Source organism: Aythya ferina (assembly GCF_964211825.1).
Source record: "Aythya ferina genome assembly, chromosome: 13".
Taxonomy (NCBI): domain Eukaryota; kingdom Metazoa; phylum Chordata; class Aves; order Anseriformes; family Anatidae; genus Aythya; species Aythya ferina.
The window spans coordinates 7,863,714-7,887,277 of NC_140311.1; the positions used below are offsets into that span (position 1 = coordinate 7,863,714).

Below are 23,564 nucleotides of genomic sequence, written 5' to 3' on the forward strand. Positions count from 1 at the left end.
AGGCACCTTGGGCTCCTGTTGGGTCAACTGCCCTGCCAACCCTCTCCAACATGGCTTCTGGGGCCAGTGGAGATGTTAGGCAACCTCGTAAGCCTTTTGTAACTTTAAACCGTTTTGATAATGTTCCTATCAGCTTTAATGTTACATATCCCTGTGTATGTGCCTTGGTAATTGAAAGGGATATCGGGCAAATTTGATCTGTCTGGCTTTGACTTATGCTGTCCTTATCTTAGCCTTCGTGTCATTAAGAAAAAAATTGGTATTGATCTCAGACTATACCACTACATTGTGCTGCAATTTTTCTTCCTTGCTGGTAGAATATAAATCGATAAAAGGTAGCTGCTCGAGACTCAGGCCAGATATGGTGCTGTCATTTATACATTGTAAATCCAATGATAGCTGATCAAATCAGTGCGTCTACTGTTCCAAACCTGACATGATTGAATTGTCAATAAAAAAGATTTTACAGTAAGGGAAGGAGAGCTGGCGGTGTAAATGCCTGGAAGCCTCACGAAGTTTGATACAAAATGAACCTATAAGCTAGGCTATTATTATATAATTCCAACAACCAAAATATTTGGATACTTGTGTTCTCACTTGGAAATGGAGTTATGTATTGGGGAAGCTTTTCATTACAACTTGTTTGAAAAATAATTATTCCGAGACTATGAAATACGAGTGGTTTCTTCTGAAATGAAGATAGCTTCTATTTTGGTAAGGACAAATAGAAACAGTATAGGACTTCTTTGAACTGAAGATTTACAGTTTCAGTGGCTTAGGAGGAAGGCTATTAGTGTTTCTGTTTGCTCAGAAACAAATGGTGCGGCAAGTAGTGTGATTGATAGATTGCTAGGAAGAGGCTGGCTCTGCTCGTGTGTAGAGCCTCTGTGAACATGAGACCAGAATACGGTGCAATTTTTTTTTCCTGGACTGCCAAAAGACCAAATTATGACAAACCTTTTTGTAAGCCTTCTCTTAGAAATTGGGCTGGAGCACACTGCAGCCAGTATAAGGTAATGCTGAGCTGTTAAGTGCTGATGGAGGTTGCTGCTGTAGTTTCCACAGCTGAATCACTTTCTGCCACCCAAAGACCTCTCTGGACCCTGTCACGGCAGCTGGAGGGATAACCAGGCGAGTGGAGGGAGAGCCAGGCAAGAGGCTGTGCATCCCACCAGCAATGTGTGCCCAAGTGGAGCTGGGGGGAAGAGGGTTCTGGGAAGTTCATGGAAAGACCCAGTGAAAGCTAGAAAAATGTGCCCCTCAGAGCTTCAGAATGACCTTGCTCTTAAAATTCTAGGACTAAGCCCTACGGAGTGTTTTGTTGTGACACTCTTTGGTGAAATGTGGTGAGGTCAAGTGAAGCTTTGAGATGGTCATACAAGTGCTTGGCTGGATCCTGAAGATATTTATGTACATGGTTCTCCTGCAGCAAGGGGCTGCGTCTGGCAGCTGCCACAGTGCACTGCATTAGATTTATTTATTCTCTTTAGCTACGTTTTCCAAAAATAAAATCAAGTTATTGGTATTAAAGGAAAGTACTGAGTTCTTTCCTGTGCAGATGGACTTGGACAATATACTTCATGGTATCAAAGGCTTCCTACGTTAAAAATGGAGAGCGTGCCTTGGCTGTTGCAGAGAGATACTGGAGGTGTGAGGTGCGGTCTGTGCAGCACTCATTAGGGTTGTGCTGGGTGGGAAGGGAAGAGAAGGCAGGCGAGATGGTAGGTGCAGACCAACCAGCAGGAAGGCAAGGGTGGCAGGGGAAAGATTGTGTGCTGCTTCCCACCTCCAGGTGTGTCACGCTGCTGCTGGCCAGTCAGGCACTCTGAGTTTCCCTCTGTGTGTACGCTGTCATCCTGACATCTGGGTTGCCTTTTTGCTCCCCTTCTTCTCTCCTCAGCTATTACTCTTGGACCTTGCTGGTGGCTGGCGGCTTTTTATGGATGCTCTAACTCAATCACTTGTGATTGACCATGCTCTTAATCTCTTTATTGTGTTGCACCAATTTAGCTAAATCCTAAATCCATTAGGTGCTCTCAGATTGCTTTACAAGTGTCCAGAGGAGGTGTTTGCAATAAATCCAGTCTAATTCTCCCTGCAGAAAGGGTTTTAAAATTTCAGGTCTGGGCTGTTAGAAGAGTGGAGTGCTGTAGGGGTAGGTTTGCACAGGCATGCAAAGGGTGAGAAGCAGCTCAGCCTTTCTGTTTGTTTTTTTGCTGCTTTCTAGGTGATGTTACTGCCTAGTTCACTTTCTTGATGGAGAGAAAAACAGTGGAAGCATGTCTTAAGAAAACAGCTCTGGTTATCCCAGTGAGGAATGGAAGTGATGTTTGGTTTGTTTACATGGCTTGAAGTACCAAAATAGAACAAATTTACGAATACTTTCAGTGTCCTCCTCCATCTTTTTATCCATCCTAAGCACAAACAAATCTCTCCAGTTAGGCCTGTCAGTGAAACAAGCCTTTCCTAGCTGGTGGTGGCCATTGGAAGTCTCTTGCAGAAGATGCTGTGGTGGTCCCACCATGGAAGTGTTTCCTCCCCAGTAGCCCTGTGCTGTGTGGGATGTGTGGGTGCTGGTGGGGACATGCTTCCCACTGGCCTTAGAGCCCTTCACATGTGGCTTAAGGTGGCTGCTGCAAATCGCATCCACACTGAGCCATGGCTTGCACGTGGCTGGTAATTAAAGCCAGACTTTTTTTTTTTTTTGGTATTTGCATTGGAGGAAGTGTGTGTGCAGTCAAATTGATGTCAAAGTACCTTTTGAAATACTCACCTTCTACAGTGAGTGTCGCTGACACCTACAGTTATCAAATCAATTATTCCGATTTTTGATGTACAGAAGTAAATTGCTATCGTATATATTCCATGTGAGGCCTGGCCTTGCTCTTCTCGGGGCTGCAGATACACCTCTCTGCTCAGTGCTGTTTACATGGGTGACAAAGTGGTGTAAAAGCCTGTTGGTGTTGGAATAAGTGTACCCACTCATGAGGGATTTTCATCTTTAATTTCCGATTTGACAGCAGAAAATGTGAAGCAGCACAGCTCAGAGAGGAGACCTTAATGTTTCCTGTAATTCTTTTTTTTTTTTTTCTTTTTTTTCCTGCTGCATGCATTGCTAAACACCAACCTGCATTTTTTTCTGCCACTTGCTAACTCCTTTTTTTCTGTCCAGTTTGCATTGCTTTAATGCTGCTTAGGCCAGCAGAAACATTTTGTTTAGGTCACGAACTGTAGATGATAATTTAGTTGAGAGTAAGGGAAAATTTCCTCATTCTACTTAATTTTCCTTTTCTAGCTTTGGATGTGAAAGTTGAAATTTGGCTGTTTCAGTGAGTAATGCCCACTTTCCCGGGGTGGGGAGGATGGGAAGCTCCAGTCCTGCTGTGAGGCACCCTGGGGGCTGTGCCTGACCGGCTCCTGCTTTGCTCAGCTGTTGTCGAGAAAGCATGTGAATTTTCAGGCTTCTAATTACCCCAGTAAGAAGCACTGCATCTGGTAGGAATCATCTGCGGTTTGGGGCAGTTTGAAATAGCATCTTGTGCTTACATGCCACTTGTTAAGTCTGTGGTATAAATTGCGAATCAGCCTGGGAACCAGGGAAGGATAAGCCCCCTGTGTTTGAAAACTGCTCAGTTTTTTTTTCATTTATAAAAGCAAAGGTTGGGATTCCCTCAAGTCAGAGTAGGGTTACCCTGATATTCTGGGGGAGGGGGAAATGATTTTTTTTGTAGCACTTCTCCATTAGATTAAGCTAGTAAGTCTTAGTGAGACTTTGGTAAATTTTTGTGTTAGTGGGGAGGTAAAGATTAAGATGAAACATGAGCATTCTTCATATGAAAGATGAATTTGCAAAATGTTTTGCTGTCTCATTTGAGTGGAAGCATGTGGTTTTCAGTTCCCATAACCTCGGGGCATTACAAAATCATGATTAAAGTCCTAAGAACAATGTGATCAGCATTAAAATTGGCAAGTTTGAAAAATGATACTTTGTGAGGTTTTACTTAATTTGCCTTTCTTGTTTTCCAGTGCTATGGGTCACATTTTCGATCTTTTTCCCACAGCAGTGAGGGCCTAGGTTGTTTTGGTTTTTAATTCCAAACTGAGCTTAGAATGTTAGCTGCTCTGCCCAAAGCTGGGTTTTCAGGAAAACAGATTCTCCAAGAAGAGAGAACAGTTCCAGTGGCTGACAACAGATTCAGCTTTTGTCAAAGATGAAACTTTTCTACAAATCTCATTTACTGGAGTAGGGAATACGCTGGTTTGAATCCTGACCATATTTACATACCTAAGGTGATATGGTATGAAAACATTCTCCCTGCAAAGAGCAAGCTTTCTTATTAAAGACCCGTTTAATATGCATCTCCCTTTGAGCTATCAGGGGAGGAAAATAGTTTATCTGCTATATATACAAATTGGCTGGTAATTAGATGATACTTTATGATGGGATTTCAGGAACAGCAGTTAACTGTGGGCAGCAGAGATGACACTTCTAGCTTTTTATGTTGCTACCTTTTTTTTTTCAGTTTTACTTTCTTTACCTGGATGGTTAATTTATTCATGTGCTTTTACATTTAAAAAAAATCTGTGCAGACTTCATGGAGACTGCACATAAAGCGCAGAGGCTTAGTAGGGTATTAGAGATTCATCTGGGTGCCTGAAATACAGAGGATCTTTGATTTGGTTTTTGTCTAAGTGCTCTTTGTTTAACTGATAGCTGCTAACTTTGTTTAACCAGTAACACATGTTGTGCTGTTACTGGTCTTGACCTTTTCCAGTTAAACTGGCTTAAAATGAAAGTGTTTATGAGGAGGTTCTGCAGCTCTGGCGTCCATGGGCTCTTTGTCTGGGCCGAGGTGGAGGCTTGGTGTCTGGGAGGAGTTTGCACAGAGCTGCATGTTTGCAAACTTTAATGGCCTTTGCTCCAGCCGGCTTTTAATGTACTCCCCACACAGACACTCTGAGCAGGAACCACTTTTTCCATAGCCAGTTTTATTTTTGTCACTGTGGTTTTATTGCAGTTTAGATTTCTTGGGTACATAAAATGCCATCAAGTTGGCAGCAGAAAAAGGAGAGAGTTTTGCAGCACAAAGTCTGGCCCAACAGCAGCAGAACAGGCTGATGGATGCAGGGAGGGCTGAAGGAGGTGCTTCGTGCCCTGCCTTTGGGTTTTGCAGAGAAAGGCCTACATCTCCCTGGACCTGATCTGAGCTGCTGCTTCTGGAAGTGCAGCCCGAGGCTCTTCTGGGGGATGCTCAGGGAAAGAGTGTGAAAAGCTGGAAACTTTCCAGAAAAGCAAAGATGTGCACAAGAGTGCTTTTTATTTCAAATGGGAAGATGAATTTTGGTATAAAAACGGGATGCTGTCTGCAAAGGGGATGTTTGGCCCTCTTCACGTGTGGTGGGAGCCAGCGTTGTTCATGGTGCCAGTTGCAGGCGTGCAGGTGTCTTGGTCTCTTCCCAGGGCTCTTTTGTGTGTCCTTCAAATTCAGCCACAGGTCAGCCAAGAGAGGTCCAGCCGCAGATCAGAGCTTTCAAACGCCCTGTAGGTTAGATTGAGATAATGAAGCCGTATGGACTTCCAGAGAGATGTCAGGGATGTGGGCAGAGCTCTCGGCTGCCAGATTTTAATTTCTTTCATTTTCCCCCGGCCTCTTTCATACTGCTTGTGTGGGAGGAGGCTCTGCAATGGCTCAGCCTGGGTGGATGCTGACAGGAAAATGTGAGTTCCCCTGTGCTGGTGCCATCAGAGGAGGAACAGCAAATGATCAATTCAGATAGCAGAAGATGGGCTGGCTCCTCTCCTATCTCTAGAGGCTGTAAAAACTCCCATTACTCCGTTATCAAGAAGGATCCATCTATGACATGCCTGAGCCAGTCAATTAAGTGCAGGCCTCACAGGAAATGATTTTTTTTTTGATTCTTGACAAGAAGTCAACAAAGAATAGCTTTTGAGGGAAAAGTGTTCTTCCTGGCAAGAACACAGGTGGGCTTCAGGTAGGGAATACAGTTGCATTTGAATCTCGAATTTGAACCTGAGCTCTTTCTCCTGATTTTTCTTTTCTCTGTGGATACAAAAAAAAATAAAAATCAGATGTTGGTTTCTAAAGCAACTGAAGTGTACATATGCTGTTGTAATCTCCTAGAGGTTTTAGTGCTTCCACTGGAAGTGGAGGCTTTGGGAGGTACTGGAAGGGAGGAGAAGCAATGTGGAGGTTTAGAAAAAGAAATTTGCTCTTTCATTTGGTGGTGTATGTACAGGGAAGCATGTAAGCACTTACTTAGAGATTCACTAAAGCATTAAATACCTGCTTGCCTGAATTGAGGTCTTTTTACGCAGGTTGTGGGTACTGCATGTCTTTGAAATGACCCTCAAGGGCTCAATACTTCCCTGTCCAGTGATAAACTAATTCCCAGGACTAATGGTAAAATTCTGCAAGGCGTGAATCCCCAACTTAAATAGATTTACAGTAAGTTAATGGATTTTTCAGCATATCTCTTGCAACCTATTTGTGGTAGCATTATTTTAACATGCACAGTAATTGAAAAAATTGTCAGGTGATGGGATTTATTATCCTCTCTGACCTGTGTTTTTCATGCCTTGGAAAGGCTCCATAATAAACACAACACTTGAAATAAGGAAATACCTTCTGCAGAAGTGTTCAAAAAGGTAGTGAGTCCAGTAATTATTCTTGAGAAAAACAGATTCTATAGTTATGAGAAGCTAATGCTTAGCAATCTCTACCAAGGGGGTCACTTCTTGGTGGAGGGAACTACTTTTTCCACCTCTCTGCTGACTACTGTCACAACTTGTGCTGGTGTAAATGCCATTACCTGCTTAGTGCGTTGCCCGTGTCTGTCTGTGCAAGAAGCATACCTGTGTCTTCTGGAGGTAAATGCTGTACTCAGAGGCACTGTATGAAATCAGCACTTCTGCAGGGCTGAAGAATGCACAAGTCTGAACATAGTGGTGATGAGGATGAATATTTAATTTTGTTAGGCGATATATTGTGTTCTTTCCACATGCAGCCTTTGAAATATGCAGTCTTATTTTGAAAGGATTACGCTGGAAGTATCCTTTGGAGAAAGTGTTTACTTTTTGCAAGCATATTTGTCCTTGCTCCTTTTGTTATCGTTATTTATAAATCAAAAGTTATATTGATCTGGAGATTATGTGTTAAACCATGTCTGAGCAGTGGTTGCTCTATTACTGAGGAAACCAGCTGCCATATAACTTTTGGTAAATTTATTGATCAATACTCTGTGTTTCTCTTTAGAAAAAGAACAAGCTGAATTTTAATTTACTGGGAAGTCAGCTGAACACGTGGCCTCTTCTTCAGCAAGGGATTTACGCCTGTGAGGAACTTTCGAGAGATGAATAGTGCCATTACTTTGCAGGGGATTATTCATGTTCTTGAAAGAAAGCCCGTCTGGAGCGGGCGGTGGAGCCTTGGATCGATTTCTGGCAGCAGTGTTTGTGAGCCCTGTGCTTGAAAGCCAAATTGTAATCGTGTGCTCCTGTTACAGCGGCTGCCTCACTTTTACAGGAGGAAGTAAGGAGACAATAAAATATTTCCTTTTTGGAAATGAGTGTTAATCAAAACAGGGCTTTGAGCCAGGGCAAGGGGAATACAGGAACCAGCTGGGATGTGGGATGCTGGGGATGGCCTGGCCGTGGGACAAAGTGGTGCCACCAGGATGTGATGTCTCACCTGCTGCTGCTTCCCTGGACAGTGGCCTGCCCATGCATCACTTAATAAATACATAAGGGGCAGCTCAACTCAAGGTACTGCATAGGTAGGAAGGAAAGAAGTGAAACTAGTTTTTGGGAAGCGCTAAGTCTGGAAACTCGGGCCATGTGTAGGTGATTGTACTTGGGATTTGTGTGTCTGGGGTTTTCTGAGCGCTTCTATAATGGTGCTGATGTGGATTTGGTATCACGTGTGACCCCATGGCATCTCTTAGACAGACTATGGGCTCAGATAGCCAGGCTTCATTTCGAGCATGATGCTGCGAAGGTATTTTGTGTGAGTCCAGGGAGTCGGCTGCTGCCAGGGCACATCGGAAGGGTGGTTGCACTTGTGCTGCTGAAATGATCCACGCTCTCGTTTCCATGTAGGAAGTCCCTGTCCTTCTCAGATATCTTGAGACAAAATCCATCTAAAATCTCTAATAAAATCTCTAAATTGCTTTTGAGAGCCTGGGCATTGCTCTGTCTTGGGAACAGCAACTCTTTAGGGGAAGAGAATTACACTGATGTTCGTTGCTTTTAAATCAGTTACTGAGGAAATGTCTTTTCCGACTTCTGCGAGCACAGGTAGGAAGCAGAAATCAGAAATAAAGGGTTTGTTACTGGAGTGATTTAAAAATGGTCAACAGGTGCCCTTAAATAAGTGCAAGCCCTTCATGTTACTGTAGGGATCAAGAACTGATTTTCTGCCATTTGCTTTTCATCAGACAGTTGAGATAACTTAAAAGAGAATTTGGCCAGGAGAGATTATAAAGGAAGGAATTTGCTTCTTAAATAAATAGTCTGCTCTCCATTGTTGGAGACTTAACAGACTGATAAAAGCCTGCTGAAATGAAAGGGAGCCTGGAAAACCAGCCTCAGATCTGCCTTGCTGTAAAGTGACTGAGACCAATGCACTTTTAAAGACTTTTTTCAAATTTTTTTGATGCAAACTGAACTTAACCTAGTGGCTTGACTTACCTTCGTTTATTTGGATGAATAAAGGAATTTGCTAGACATGCATTTTTCAGAAATTGCTTATAAATTTTATTTTAAAATAAATGGAGTACACAAATTGGTATATACATGTATATATATATATCTAATTTTTTTTTAAATAGCTGGCTGTTAGATACCTGGCTTGTAAATTTGAGGGGGAATTTATGGAATCACTTGTCCTTTGCTTGAAACACATTTCGTCATTCGTCTTTTAAGAGGTATGCTTCTTTTTTTTGCGATCTTTATGACCCCATTATTTGGATGCTGGAGCCTCCAATTGGTAAAAATGTGTCTGGGAGGGGGGTGGGGTTTACAGAGTGCTGTGTTGTGTGGCTCTTTCCTTTTTTTCCCCAGAAATGCACTTTGTGTTGGAGTAGGAAACGTGTGGCTTTGCAGCAATAAAATGCCTGGACCTGTCCATGTGCCCAGTTATCAAGGGCAGAAATGCCCCTTTTCCCAGGGTTTCTGAAGGTTTTCCTACTGTTGGGCACAGGGGTCTGTCAGAAGCCTGGCTGGGCTTGCTGGCCGAGCAGCTGGCTTCAAGTACGAGTCATAGATGGAGATTGTCATCTCTGCAGCAAATGGGAGAGAGAACAATGATATGAATTTGAGTGTAAATATTTGTGGTAAAAATGGTGAAGGTGAAAGTTCCCCAGTGATGTGACATTAGTTCTGAGCGTTTTATTGATATAATTACAGCATGACAAAAGCCTGGTAGTGCTGTTTTCAGTCATTTATTTTGTCCTGTTGGATTGGTTTAATTAACTTTTCCCCTTCAGAGGGAAAGAGGAAAATATGAAATATTTGGAGTGTGCATATTTCCGTGTACAGCTGAAAGAGAAATGCTGGTCTGCTGACCCCATGCTCTGTCAGCTCAGCACTCTGGGCTGCCTCTCTACCCATAGCATGTTCCCCCGAGGCTGTGTTCAGGCAACACCATGCTGACCTCAGTAAGCCTTGCTGTATGGATCAGTGGCTTGTTTCCTGCAAACTCCCCAGCCATTTTGGACAGCCCTGGACAAGGATAAAGATTACTGTCTCCTTTGCAGTAAATAACTTGCACAGGAGCAACGTTCACTCCCTGCAAATGGTGGGCGCAGATATGGGTGTTCACCAAACCACAGGGTGTTTCCAAACAGGTCACATCCCAGCAAGAAGCAGAGCTCTGCAGGCTCCCTCTGTCCTCAGGCTCTCCTATATTGCTGCCGTGCCTCTTCAGCAGGCTGCCTGGTGTCCCCCTAAACCAGTGCCCCAGCACGGACAGGAGCCTGGACTCTCAGACCCGAACTCTTTAACCCTTACTTGAGCTCCAGCACCAGATTATAGGTATGGGGTACATGGGAAGAGCTTTACCTCTTTTTGGGCTGACAGGTTACCAGCACAAGAGGAAAAACTGGGTTCAAAACCATGTTTTCTCTGGGTTAGGTGAATTCAGGGATGGGACACCTTCAGCTACCCTTTGGGTTTAACAGAGAGAGAACAAAATGAGATACTCTGCAAGTTTTTCCAATTTCCCTGGCAATAACATCTTTGTTGGTGTGGAGGACAGGGACTGCTTTGCAGTAGGTAGGAGCTGTCAGGGTTGAGGGCAGAGACCTCACAACTGTGGTGAAGAACATCTTTTTACGGGGCTCTCAGAAAATTACGTTTTTCAGGCTTGCAAGGGATAGAAGCTTGTGTGGAGGAGTTGAAAAGTACTTTACAGGGCAAATGGGGAGATGCAGGTGGGCAGATAGTGGACCCATGGAGTTTGTAGGTTGTATACATGTCTCCATCTCAGTTCCTACTACAGTGGTGCCAGACAAGGCAGAGGCTCTCCCCAGCCTCTCCCACCCTGCTGCAAAACAGATCTTGGCTAATCCTAGTGCAAGGATGCCACAGGACTGGGGAGGTCTCCCCTGCTTGTTAAATGGGACTGTGGCAGTGAACGTCCTGTCGTTCATTCACTGCATCTAAAACCAGAGCTACCTTTTTGCTGCAGAAGCCTCTTAAATCATTCTCTGCTTTCCTTCTTGTGCTTCCATGTCTTTGGTTGACCCTGCCTTTCAGGGCCCTTATTCTTCCCGCTCCCCTTGGTTTTATAAAGAATTGTGTTCATCCACCACTCGTGCCAGCCTTGACTGTTTGCATTTTTAACTTTGTCTTTATTAAATTTTCAAGAATCTCCTAAGCATTCACACATCTGTCACAGCACAAAGCGGAATATTACTTGATGCTCAGAAAAGCAAATTATAGCATAGATGTGCAAGAAATATTTAATCAAAAGCACTGCAGCCACGTGTTCAAGTACCAAGCCCTAGAAAAGACTTTTACTGCAGAGTCATTTTTCCAGAGATCATTCCCAAGAGTTTTGTTTTTATTGTTGGAAAGTCCACTTGGACTATGGCACCTTGGGGAGTACAGCCCTGAAATCAGCTTCTTCCATCGTGCCCAGCCACAGGCATGCTGTGGGAAGCAGTTGATGACAGACCTTAACAAACATGCAACAAAAATGCACGCACGAAAACGGAGGCAGGGAAATGTCAGTTCTAGTTGGTTTCTTGCAGGGACTCGGAGGAGTTCCTGTGCTTTGCTTGCTCCCTGCAGGCAGGGTTGGTCTGGGCACATTGGTCTTGCGAGGTCTAGAGGCAAGCAGCTGTGGGCACAAGTATTTCTTTGTCTCCTGGCCTCTGGACTTGTGCTGGTGGGCTCCGCTGCCCACTTTAACAGTTTTTATGGGGATATAAATAATAAATGGGTGAGCCACAGTGCAACTGACTGCTCAGTGGTTGGACAGTTACTTAGAATATAATGGTAGCATGTTTTCAAGGTCTTTTGAGTGGGTATAATGAGAAGCTAGCATACAGCATTTTTATCAGAAAATTCACAGGGAGCATGTTTCAAAATACCAGGGCAGTAGATAAGCTGAACAATTAAAATAAATGGATTTTGAGCTTGGCATTTTGATGGGCACAGATAATTAGGGGAAGATGGTTTCTGCTGAGCAAAATGGTTTGGCTTTGGCTGGTAGGCAGTGCTGGCTTTGGAAACTTCTAGTTTGGCTCCCACAAGAGTCTCACATGGCTGCTCCCACGTGAGGCAGGAGGGTGGTGGGTGTGGAGGTGAAAGGAGCCCCCTCTAATTTGGAGACTGGGTGGAGACCTGTCCTCTCTTGGTCTAATGGTGATGTAGAAAAAGTAGACAATGTGAGCCCTGATGGCTTAAAAGTGGGAAGACAGAGTAACTAAATTGTTTTAATTTTTATTACTAATGCTTTGAAGCTAATCTCATAAGCTTTGGGAGCTTAAGTCCATAAATTTTATAGTGACGATATTGTAAAAGTAATCCAAAAGGCTGTCGTATTGTTGGGGGAGAGAGGGAGGGGTTGAAACGTTTCCTAAGCTCCAAATGTGTTCAGAGAAGCAAACCTTGTAAGAGCAGCAGTGGCACCATCTGATGGGTTTTGTACTGCTACAGACAAAAGTAATTATGCTGCCTAGAAGAGCTTTTGTCTCCAGATAATGTTGTTAAAAACTTGCACTGTAGTGTAAATCATAAAGGAACAAATCTAGAGTCTGCTCTTACTGCTGCCAGGGGAAAAACTCTTGGATTTTGTTTCATTTCTGCTCAATGTATTGAAAACCTTTTCCAAGTTTGTAAATAAATATTACCTGCTGTTTGAAAAATAACTTGCAGTTCATCTCACCAGTACTGCCTGTGGCAGCCAGGCCATTATTGCAAACAGTTGTTTCTCTCTTGGTGAGCTCTTTTGTGTCTTTTAGGAATACAGGCTGTTGCAATGAGTCTGAAGTTGTCTGATTCATTGGAGGTATTAGAGAAGTATTTTCTTCTCTAGAGCTTGCTTACATGTGAATACCTATGGCTGCTTTTGCAATTGCCATGTCTGAAAATGTTTTGGTGAGCTTACAAAAAGCAAAACTTTTGGTATTTCACAGAATCACAGAATCACAGAATCACAGAATTTCCTAGGTTGGAAGAGACCTCAAGGTCATCGAGTCCAACCTCCAACCTAACGCTAACAGCCCTCCACTAAACCATATCCCTAAGCTCTACATCTAAACGTCTTTTGAAGACTTCCAGGGATGGTGACTCCACCACTTCCCTGGGCAGCCTGTTCCAGTGCCTCACAACCCTTTCAGTGAAGAAGTTAAAGTATTTCCTTGATAAACATTTAAATTTCCATCTGTGAACATCAGGGGTTGTGTGGTGTCTTTTTTTTTTTTTTTTTTTTGTGGTGGAGCGTTCTAGATGCATGGGACTCTTAAATGTTTGGGTACCTGGGACCCGAACAGGATGCAGCAAGTGCATTAGGAACACGTTAATTCACTGGAAAATTTTCTACTAGCCTGCCTGGAGAGACAAGTTTTGCCTCAGGATGGAAATGGTTTCCATGGTTGTAGGGATTCCAGTGCCTGGTTGTCTCCCAATGTGATCTGTATCCTGAGGAGTAAAGGGAGAACGCCTTTTTTTTTTTTTTTTTTTTTTTTTTTTTTTTTTTTGGTGCACCCCTTTTGCATAGAAGACTTCTGTGGTTTGCAGCACAGACACAGACAGCTATCCATGTAGGAAGCTTGTTTGCAGTGAAATACCAGCTGCACAGAGCCTTCTCCTGACACCTGGCCACCACGTTGGATGCTGCTTTCCCCTACTTTCTGCTATGGGCTGCTCACACCTTCTCACTGTGGTGCTGCAGAGAGGTGGAGCAGCTGGCTTAGCCACTGGCATGTCTGCTCCCTGAGGGTACACAGCTGGTTTTGGTGCTGCTGGTTTTCGGTGAGCTGGCATAGAGGAGCAAAGGAAGGACATGCCTCCCTTTGTTAGCAGCAACACCCTTTCCGAACACCCTCAGCTGCTTGTGAGTCTGCACCCAGATCTGTTGCTGCTCTGTGTCCACAGCTGCTTAAGGGTTTCAGCTGTGGCTATGCCGAGTCTCCAGGGGATGTTGTATGGAAATGGCTTGTCGTGCTTGCTCGTTCAGGCGACTACACCACATAATCTCTTAAATAAACCCATCAAATCCCAGACCGGGCTGGAGCCTGCAGCCTGGGGGAGCCAGCAGGTTAATCCAGAGCTCCTCCAGCCCCAGTCCCTTTGAAGTAGCTGCAGCTCAGGAGCAAATGCGCCTTCTCAGGAAGGCTGGTGTTTTAACTAAGCAGCAGAGTTTTATTATCTGAGCTGAGAACTCAGTGATTTCCTTCTCCTGCCAGTAATCCTCACTCAGGGCACTATTACGCTCTTTTACAATTTATTTTCTTTTCTCTAATTGCCAGTTTGCAATGGCCATGCATCCCTGGGCCGCATTCTGGGGAGCTTTTGCACTTTGAAAGCAGCTTAGTCCATCCTTCATGCCCACTGCAATCCCTCTTCAGGTGCTTGAGGGGAGTCCTGCTGGAAAAATAATACATAATAGCTCATGCTTTTCAATTGTTGCCTGATAAGTGTGCTCTAGAGTAAAGGTTCAGCTACTTCATGCATCCTTTGTGAGCCCTAACAAACTGCCCTTGACAGAGATAGTCAACAGATGTGCAGTACCAGTGTACCAGGTACGGTGCTTTGCAGCTGGTGATGCTCTGGCTCATGTCCTGCATCAATTCCCCAGATTTCACCCGGCACAATATTGTTCTTCCATCTCTTCCCTCCCATCCTGGGGTAGAGAGCTGTGATGCTGTGTATTGTTAAGTTGTTCCCAGGTTTTGTCCCTGGGCTGGCTGAAATGGCTTTGGAGTATAATTTGTGTATGCATTTAGCTCCTTTCTTCCTGTGGGTGAAATGTGGTTAAGAGCTGCCCAGGCAGGACTTTCCAGCATGGTGGCCTGCAGCAGCTCAGGCTGTCATCTCCACAAGCCAGACTTGTGGATCAAGGCTATTTAGATTTTAGTCCATGCAGAAGTTTTTTCATGTTTTTTTCTTGCTAAGAAAAATCTTTTCCAAAGAAAAAGATTTAAAAGCACATAAATAACTTTATAACATAGTTGAGTTCTGTTGTGTGTGCACAGCTACAGTGACAGAGCGAAATGTGAAGCAGGTACTGCAAGGCACATTGTGTACTGGACAGCGGGTGCAAGTCTGTCACTACGCTTTGCCAGTCCTATTAAGTCCTATTTATTCTGCTTCAGGTAGACCTACAGACTAGCTTCCTTAAATTGCAGTTTTTGAAAATATCCTTGAAATAAATTAAAAATTAAAAAAGAAGGGAAAAAAAAAAAGAGATGATTCAATTGTCCTCCAGCAATAGGAGTTCCAATAATGCCATGTTATGAACAGGGCAGCTTTTACTGGCAGCAAATACAGCCTGTTGGTTTTGAGAGAGCAGAAGCCCATGCAATGGGCTGTATTGTAATGCTGTAATGCTGCGTCCCTTTCGCCTCCCTTCGAGGCTGGCTCCCATGAGCGCAGGGCGCTGCCCCGCCAACCTGCAGCCTCTTCGTGCTCGCAGTCTGGCTGTGGGTCACTTCTGGTGGCTGGGGGTTTAATATTCTTGTAGCCAGCCCTTTGTGAGGAATAGTTCAGAATAAACAACTAGGGGAGATGGTTATAAAATATTTTGGATCTGGGAGACTTTTTTTTTTTTTTTTTAACCAAGTTTTATTATTTCTTGCATCTATTAATGGGGCAGCAGGAGGCTCCATATGCTTTTATAGTCCCTGTTGTGCTCTCTAATGCTTATATGCAAAGGCTCCAAGGTGCATAAAATAGACACTCTTAGCCAGTTATTATGATAAAAATTATGTGCATGTCATGACCTTTAAAGCAGTGGGACTGTGTGTGCATGCTCTTCTGATGCGCCACTGTTCTCAGTTCCTTTCTGAAGCATTTCTCACTGTAGGAGGTTTGCATAGGAGTTTGGAATATTTTTCTAATCAGCGAAGGGTCTCTTGGCTCTGATGACAACTTCCAAAGCATAGAGTAGCAAGGAGAAGGAAGAGCGGATGATTTTTTTTTTTCTAAGGGAACTAACAGAGAAGAGGTTAAAGGCGAATGGTGAGGCACAGCATGAAAATCCTGGCACTGTCTGCAGTGCTGTCAAAAATGCTGGCCCAAAAAGTGCTTTGTGCTCTTTGTTGAGGCAAAAGCTATTCTGGTGCTCTTGAGGATAAAGGAGAAAAAAAGTTTCATAATCCCTGTGCCCTATTTAAAGAAACTTTTTTTTTAAAAAAAAAAAACAAAACACTAAACTTTCTATAGCAGAAAACCAGAATTTGCTCTCCTGTCAGAGCCCAGACATCTACCCCTCGGCATCGGCTGTGCTGTTACGCCTGGCAAGCATTGCAATGTTCTGCATCGGCACGTGTGAGGAGCGAGATGCCTGCTGTCATGGGGAGGGAGGCGTGAGGAGCGGGCTCTGTGTCCTTCACCACTGTGTCCCTCAATCTGTGGTGTCAGAAAGGAGGGATGGCTGCCGTCTGTGAACGCAGATGGCTGCGATGGGCTTGCTCGGGCAGCGCGAGTGTCGAGAGCACTCAGGCTCTTGCTTTGGTGTGCCTGGGCTCTGTGGGTGACACGCGCTGGTGTGTGCCTTAGGGGTATGTCCAGGAGATGGGCACGCACCAGCTGGGTTGAAAACCTCTATTTGGTAATTTCTGCTTTGATTGCTGCTTGCGCTGTAGCTTTCTGCACGTTGGTATGGGGGACAGCAAAAAGCATCGGGTCCCTGTCTACAAGGTGTGTGCACCTGGGGAGAAACAGTCCAGAGAGCTGGGGCTGTGGTGGTTTCCAAAGGTCTTGGTTAATGCCGGAGGCCAGGCAGGGCGAGCAGTGGGGCCCACCACTGCTTGTGATAACGCTGATATCAAACCCCCGTGGAGAGGCGTCAGGCCACGCTCAGCTGCACCTCAGGCTTAACAAATGGAAAAAATAACACTTATGGTTTTAAAAATTAAACATTCCCTTTAATTATTGAACATGAATAATTTCCATGCAAATTGAGCCTGGATGCATGTTTCCAGAGTGACACAGCTGAGAGCGGCTACATCGCAGGGTGTCAGTGACCTGTGAGCTGAGAGGCTGTTCGTTATTTTTAGCATTTTATGACCAGTGCCCTGGAGAATGGGATGCAGGCTGGTGGTGATATTTGGCCAAAGAAAAGGAATTTAGTTTGCACTCGTAGCCTCCCCTACAAGTGCTTTAACTTGCAAAATGGGACAGGAGTGGGGAGTGTGTAGATAGGTTGTCTTCACATAGCTGGGTATTTTGGAAGCCTCCTGGACAGGACTATAATTAAAGGAATAACTGCGGGGTGACTGTGTTGTTGGAGGCTCTCCTGCTTGCTGCATGAAGGTGTGTGCAGAAAGTCCTTGCTTCTTTGAAGGAAGAGAGGGGAAAATGCACACTGGTTTTTCTTGCAAGTCATCGGTCTCAGTATCAAACTTGCTGCTGAGCTTCCTGGGCAGCTTGGTGCAGCCTGATGTGTGTGAGAGCGACCTGGCCATGCACCCACAGATGGATGCTGTCACTGCCTGTCAGCATTCCTTTGGGCTATGGAACAGCTCATGTCCAGGGCAGATAAAATGTTGGATCTGCAGCTCAAGTGAATCCTAGTGCATTTAGGAAAACTATGGAGCTGCAGAGGCTTTTCAAGTGACTTTGAGGATACTTAGTGAGGAGTTGGTTCTGAAGGTTGGCTCCATGATTAAACTCGTATATATTTTTCTTTTCATAATGGAATGTCAGCATTTGCTGTTTCCTGATTTTCAACACTATATAGTTTGTCAAACATTTATCTCTGTCTTGAATTGTCTTGAGATAGAACTTCTGTTAATTTCAAATCAATATGGAAGAGGGAGAGAATGAAATTGCAATCTAGCCCTTTTCTTGGATCAATATTTTCTTTAAAAGCTGAAATGTTAACTAGATCATAGTTTTTGCCATTTTGAAATGTAGCTTGTCTTTGAAGAATATATGCATTCCCCTGAAAATTGACGGTGATGGTCAGTTTTGCAGCAGGCATCTCTGCTGGCAGGCATTTGAGCCAAAGTGGGCAGGATGGGGCCAGCCTTTGCAGCTGGTGTGTTCTAATATCCTCCCTGTTTCTGATCTCATCATCTTAACTTTTTTTTTTGTTCTGTTTTGCAGAAGCCTTTGAAATTGTAGTGCGGCATGCGAGAAACTTCACCAACAGCATGTTTAGGAACCACTACCAGAGCATGGGGACCAGAGCTCTTAAGTTTGTTGGAGAACTTTTTACTGATGTCTCACTGTACATACTGGGCTCTGACATCAGTGTCAATGACATGATAAATGAATTTTTTGACAGTTTATTCCCCTTGGTCTACTCTCATTTGATTAATCCTGGCTTCCCCGATCCCTCCGTAGAAATGACTGAATGCCTGCGGGCAGCCAGGAGAGACCTCAAAGCCTTTGGTAACTACCCTAAGATGATGATGACGCAGGTGTCCAAGTCGCTGCAAGCCACGCGAGTCTTTTTACAGGCACTCAACCTGGGGATCGAGGTTATAAACACTACTGACCACTTGAAATTCAGCAAGGACTGTGGACGAGCGCTGCTGAAGATGTGGTACTGCTCGCATTGCCAGGGGCTCCTCATGGCCAAGCCCTGTGTTGGATACTGTGGCGCGGTGATGCACGGATGCTTGGCGGGCGTCGTAGAGATTGACCACCACTGGCGAGAGTACATCAGCTCTCTGGAGGGGCTGACCAAAGGCATGCACGGCATCTATGACATGGAGCATGTCCTCCTGAACCTCTTCTCCCTGGTGCGGGACGCAGTCGTCTACGTGCAGAAGAACGAAGGAAAACTCTCAACAACTGTGAGTGGTTTTCTGCAGTTCCTCATGCTCTTTTCCACAGCAGTGCTTGGTTGTATACCACATGTGCTATGTGGTGTAACCAATCCATCCCTCTCCACCAGCCAAAAATCATCACATGCTCTGATTTCCAGCTCCTTTCTACTTCCTCCTCAGTTCTCTGATTTTTAAAACTTTTGGTAGCATTTGAAACTGCTGTTTGTGGGAACTGAGCTTCATCTTAGGGCTTTACCTCTTGTCAGATTGGTGTGGATTCCTTCTGGCATCAGCCTTGTAGCTAGGACAGTAGATCAGGAGTTGAGACATCCCAGCGTCTTTCATTCTTCCTGGGTACTCTTCCTGCTTTGGGTAGGTCTTAAAGGATGTCCTGCTCTCCCGGTGTCTCCTGTCTCAGTCATTGTGATATGAAGTGTAGTAAACCTCAAATTAAATGTGTTTATTGTAGCAGGGACCAGACTTGCATTACCCTGTGGTCTCTTTGTCCTGGTGTGCTGGGCATCCTGGGGGATGGTCTTTAAGAGACCATCTGTGGTTCAAAGGTCATGGAGCCGAGCAGCGTAGAAAACTGTTTCTTTATCACTTAACATCACTAAAATATACCTCCAGATAGATGCCAAGTAGAAGCATATACTGTGGCATTCCATGTTTCTTGATTTACCAGAAGAGGTCTGGTTTTCCCTGTATTGGTAACTCATTCCGATTTTGGGCTGCATTTAATCCCAGGGGTAAGGTTATTTCTTATTTATTAGGAGTGACCTGACATTTTAAAAACACATTGTGTGAATTTCTGAGCCTCCTGAGAAACTGAGGCTTTCTTGTTCAGAAAATAGTGCTGCTCTGTTTGAATGCCAAGGATAAATGGAATGTGGTAACATAACGCTTGTTTCGCAAAAGAGATTTTCTTGGGACACAGTTGATTGCTCCATGCAGGTAGGGTAGAGCCGGGGATGTGGGCAAAGGTGCGGGAATGTTGTTACGCTTTGCTTAAAGCCAACAGTGATTAAAATCTGCCACCGTTTCCCTGTTAGCTGCTTGTTCCTGTCATTCTTGACTCCTGTTTACAAAAGAATTGTGTCTATGTAGGTCACTGTAGTACTTGCACTGTAAGTAACTTATCTTTTTTCGGGCCATGGAAATGGATTGGATTATGGATTTTGACCTATGTGGCATTCAGCCAACAGCACTCTTCTATGCCGTTTCATGTGCCGCTTTTGCTCACTGATTGCCTGAGATGTGCCGTGTGAGGACTGTGGACTGATGTGCTGGCACCTTGGTGGTTTCACACCTCTGGGGTAGTTTGGCACATATGGTGCAAACTCCCTTTATTGCTTGGGAGAGATTTAGGGACCAAATCTCCAGGAAGCTACATTACACATCTTGCGGTAACCAGGAGGTGGCTGTGACCAGGGCTCTGAGGTACTTTACAGGACATTGTTTTTTAAGCTGCTTGTCAAAGACCGCATGCCTTAGCTCCTCTGTGAAGAAAATCCCTAACAGCAGCCTGCCAAGCATTTCTTGTGCTCCTCAGACCGCTGAGAGGTTCCAGGTCCCAGGGTAGCAGCTCTGCCAGGCACAACTTCTGATATTTTGGAGCCAGGGAAGTGTTATCCTCTGTGCTAGAGGACAGAGAAGCTGCTCTGCTAGTAGCCTGGCCTGGAGTTTCCGCATAGCTGATGCTAAGGAGGATGAAGTGCATAAATTCACAGCCAACACTCTGAAATTTGCTTTATTTTGTATTTTAATTTTGTTATGTTTTTCTTCAGTGTTGCATGATCAAGGAATAAAGCTTCAGCTGGTCAGAACCTTTCATCCTTCTCAGGAACAGCAAAGGAGCAGAGATGTAATTGTAGGTTTAGCTTTAGGGCAGGTGAGATAGACAACTCATTTACAAGTGGTGGTGAAGTATATTGAGGGAAAACCTAGCTAAACTGTGAGCCCAATTGGCATTTTCAGGGCAGTAAGAAACAAAGCTTCCTTCTACACATAATGTGTGTAGAACATGGTATTTGTTCTCAAAAGATTGAAAGCCATATTCAACAGTGAGTGAAAGCATCCTAAATGTTTTGCACCAGTAAACACGGTGTGCTTGTAGATGGGAAGGCAGAATGGAAATACTGCCTGTATGGGCTGCGTGCCAGGTTGTGCAAGCACATGCAGTATGTGTTGCTGTATGGTCCTGAAAAGAGAAGTTTTTCCTCCCATATTATTACCTTGTTGGCACAATATTAAAAATGTTTTTTTTTTTTTTTTAATTTTTATTTTATTATTATTTCTTGAAGACTTCCACGTATACACTGAAGAAACATGACTGTCAATTATATTATCAAATAGAGACCTTGATCTGTCTACTGAAAATGCATTTGTTGATGGACAAGTAGACAAAGAGCTGCTGAAGTTAATACAAGCCATGGCAGTAGAGCCATTATCTGCCCATCCTTTGCCAAATCAGACCATAAATTGACTTCCTTGTAAATAATAATAATAATAAAACAACAACAGCAACACTGAGCACCACATAACAATTCAGTGCTTTTGTACTTGACAGAGTAGTTTGAATTCATTAGTGCCATATATAGTTAGGTACTTCAGCATAACTCCTCTTGATTATTTAATACTTGAGAGATTCTTTTTATTTGCTCTAAAGACATTTTTGAGTTATAGGAGTGCAGAGGAAAAAATTCAAGGCAAGAAAGCCAAGTGTCTATCAGTTGTCACTAAAAGAGGATGGCCAATGGGTCTTTAAAGTTTATTCTTAAAATACCACTGTTGCTCACTCAGCTCAAACTCTTATGTCAAACCTGAGCCCGGAGGAACTTTTTTACAAATGAAGCTGTGAGCTGTTCAGTAGAGGAACAGGGCAGTGATGGAAGAGCTGACAGTTATAACTACAGTGTTGCAGATGGCCCAGCTCTGTTGGTCTGTATGTGTCTGGGATCTGGGGTAAACATCTCTGCCCGTAAGTGATAGAATGCAATTTTTTTGGTTGTGCTGGAATGAAAGTTTCTCTGTTAAACTTATCAGCACATATCAAGTTTCAAAGAATATACCTGGAAGCAAACAGTTGTAGTTTCTGTTATCCTGTAAATATGATTGTTTTTAGATACCATCACCATATCAAAGTCTAAAATGCCACAGGACTTGTCTTTGAAACTGTGGGGCTTTACTCTATTGCTGGCTTTTTGTATCATCCTGTTTTATTTCTGACCTTGGCCACAAGCATTTCTGTAGGCAAAGTTCAATTCACCTATATGTTATTAAGCATAATCACAGGTTATTTAATTGTCATTTAAATCTACTGGAATTATGGAAAACTTACCTTCCATGTCCATAGTGATTATAGCCTGAATAACAACACTACTGCCCTTGTCTGTCCTTTAGACTTCTTTGTTTTGTCTTTGATGGCATTTCTACAATGGTACTGTTTTTTCCTGGTTGTTTTGGATCAGTGTGGGTATTACCCAGCAAAGCATCCTTCTTCCACGTGGCTGCTCCTCTGTCCCTCTTTGCCACCCTTAGGCTGTGTTGCAGGTATTTGCAGAAGGATCTGGACCCGTTTTGTAGCTTGCAGCAGACCTAACTACAAGAGGGCGTTTGAACCTCAGCTCCAGAGGTGTTGCAGAGCCTCGAGGGAGGTTTCTGTGGAGCTCCGCAGACCCTAAGACACAGAGTCATGCTGCTGTTGCTCTGCATGTGAAAATCACGTGCCTTCAGGCATGTATTTAAACGTAAACCGGTGGTGTTCCTGGTGAACAAATGGAAATGCAGAAGAATGAATTCCATAGCATTATGGCAGGAGGCAGTTCCCTCCCAAAGCCTTGCTTTAATAGTTAATTTGTCAGCAATGGTGGTGTTAGGTTTAATAATTTCTACAACTTTTCTGTTTAAAAATGTCACCCCCTAAACTATGCTGTTAAAATACCTTGTCAAGTAGGCTGAGTCTCCGGGTAGATTGGGAAAAATATTCTGTCTAGCACTGTATCTATAAACTATAGATTTTCCTGTCTGATACTTTCTTCCATGTTGAAACAGTGCCTAGTACTTCTATGTCTTCTAGATATTTTAATCATGAATGCAGGGAGCAGCAATTATAGTCGGTCTGCGCTTTCTACCACAAAAAAAGACAGAGATGCACTACAAATAAATGTCATAAAATATTCAATCCCCTCACCTCTCGAAGTTAATGTTTTCTCTCTTGTTGAAAGTCCATGAGAGACAATAGGTCTGGGTGTCTCACGTAGCTAATCATTGATCCTCCTCTGGGATTCCCTACCTTAAGCCAGCACTGCAATTTTATTTTGGAAGGTTGTGGAGTTGAGGTGAAGATTGTTGACTTGACACAGATAGTAAGTTGTCTACATAAATATTATTTTTCCTCCCTGTAACTCATTAGGGTTTTGAATCCATCCCAACAGAGTGGGGAAAAAGGCAATGCATAGCCCAGCGAGACCTTTTCTCCTGCAAAGGAGAAAAGGTGGGTGGCTTGAGTTGATGCTCCAGCCACATACTGCATGTGAAGGGCAGGGGGTATGCACTGCAGATGAGATTCATCAGAGAAAATGGTTCAGTTTTGGCTTTATTAGCTACTTTGAGATACATGTCTGGCAGGGCACAAGTCACTTCCCAGCCCTTCTCATGGGGCTGGCAGGACTTCTCTTTCCCTTTAACTGTCTTGTGGTGTACCTCTGGATGTGGAATTGCAGGGTGCTGATCCCTGACTTGCACAGCAGATTCTCTGCATGGCAGGACCTGTACCTGCTAGTGTAATGAAGGTTGGACACAAAAGATTCTCTGTAGCTGATACGTTTGTAGCACAACCAAACCAAGGAATAAGAGCAGGCTGCAAAGGAATACAAGATCTTTCTGATTGGTCTTGCAAGTTTCATAGCAAAAGTAAATTATGAAAAACACCGACACACCTGCCACTCAAAAACATATCAGTAAGCTTCAGATTTTTATCTTTCGGTATAAACACAAAGCCATGGGCTGACAGAGCTGCTGAGACTTTGCTCTTTTCCTTACAGTAGAGGTGCACAGCTCTCTGTTGGTGGAGTATTGCCTAGAAAGAAAACAGCAGG

At 43.9% G+C, this 23,564-nt stretch overlaps 1 protein-coding gene across 2 annotated transcripts in view; it reads left to right on the plus strand.

The window, feature by feature from the left end:
• The window catches only part of GPC3 (glypican 3), a 145,979-nt gene that overhangs the window by 47,355 nt on the left and 75,060 nt on the right, over positions 1-23,564 (plus strand). For both annotated transcript variants that reach the window (XM_084535133.1, XM_084535134.1), the window contains exon 3: positions 17,798-18,492. In XM_084535133.1, coding sequence (XP_084391259.1) covers positions 17,798-18,492 — 695 coding nt within the window. The remainder of the gene's footprint in view (positions 1-17,797; positions 18,493-23,564) is intronic.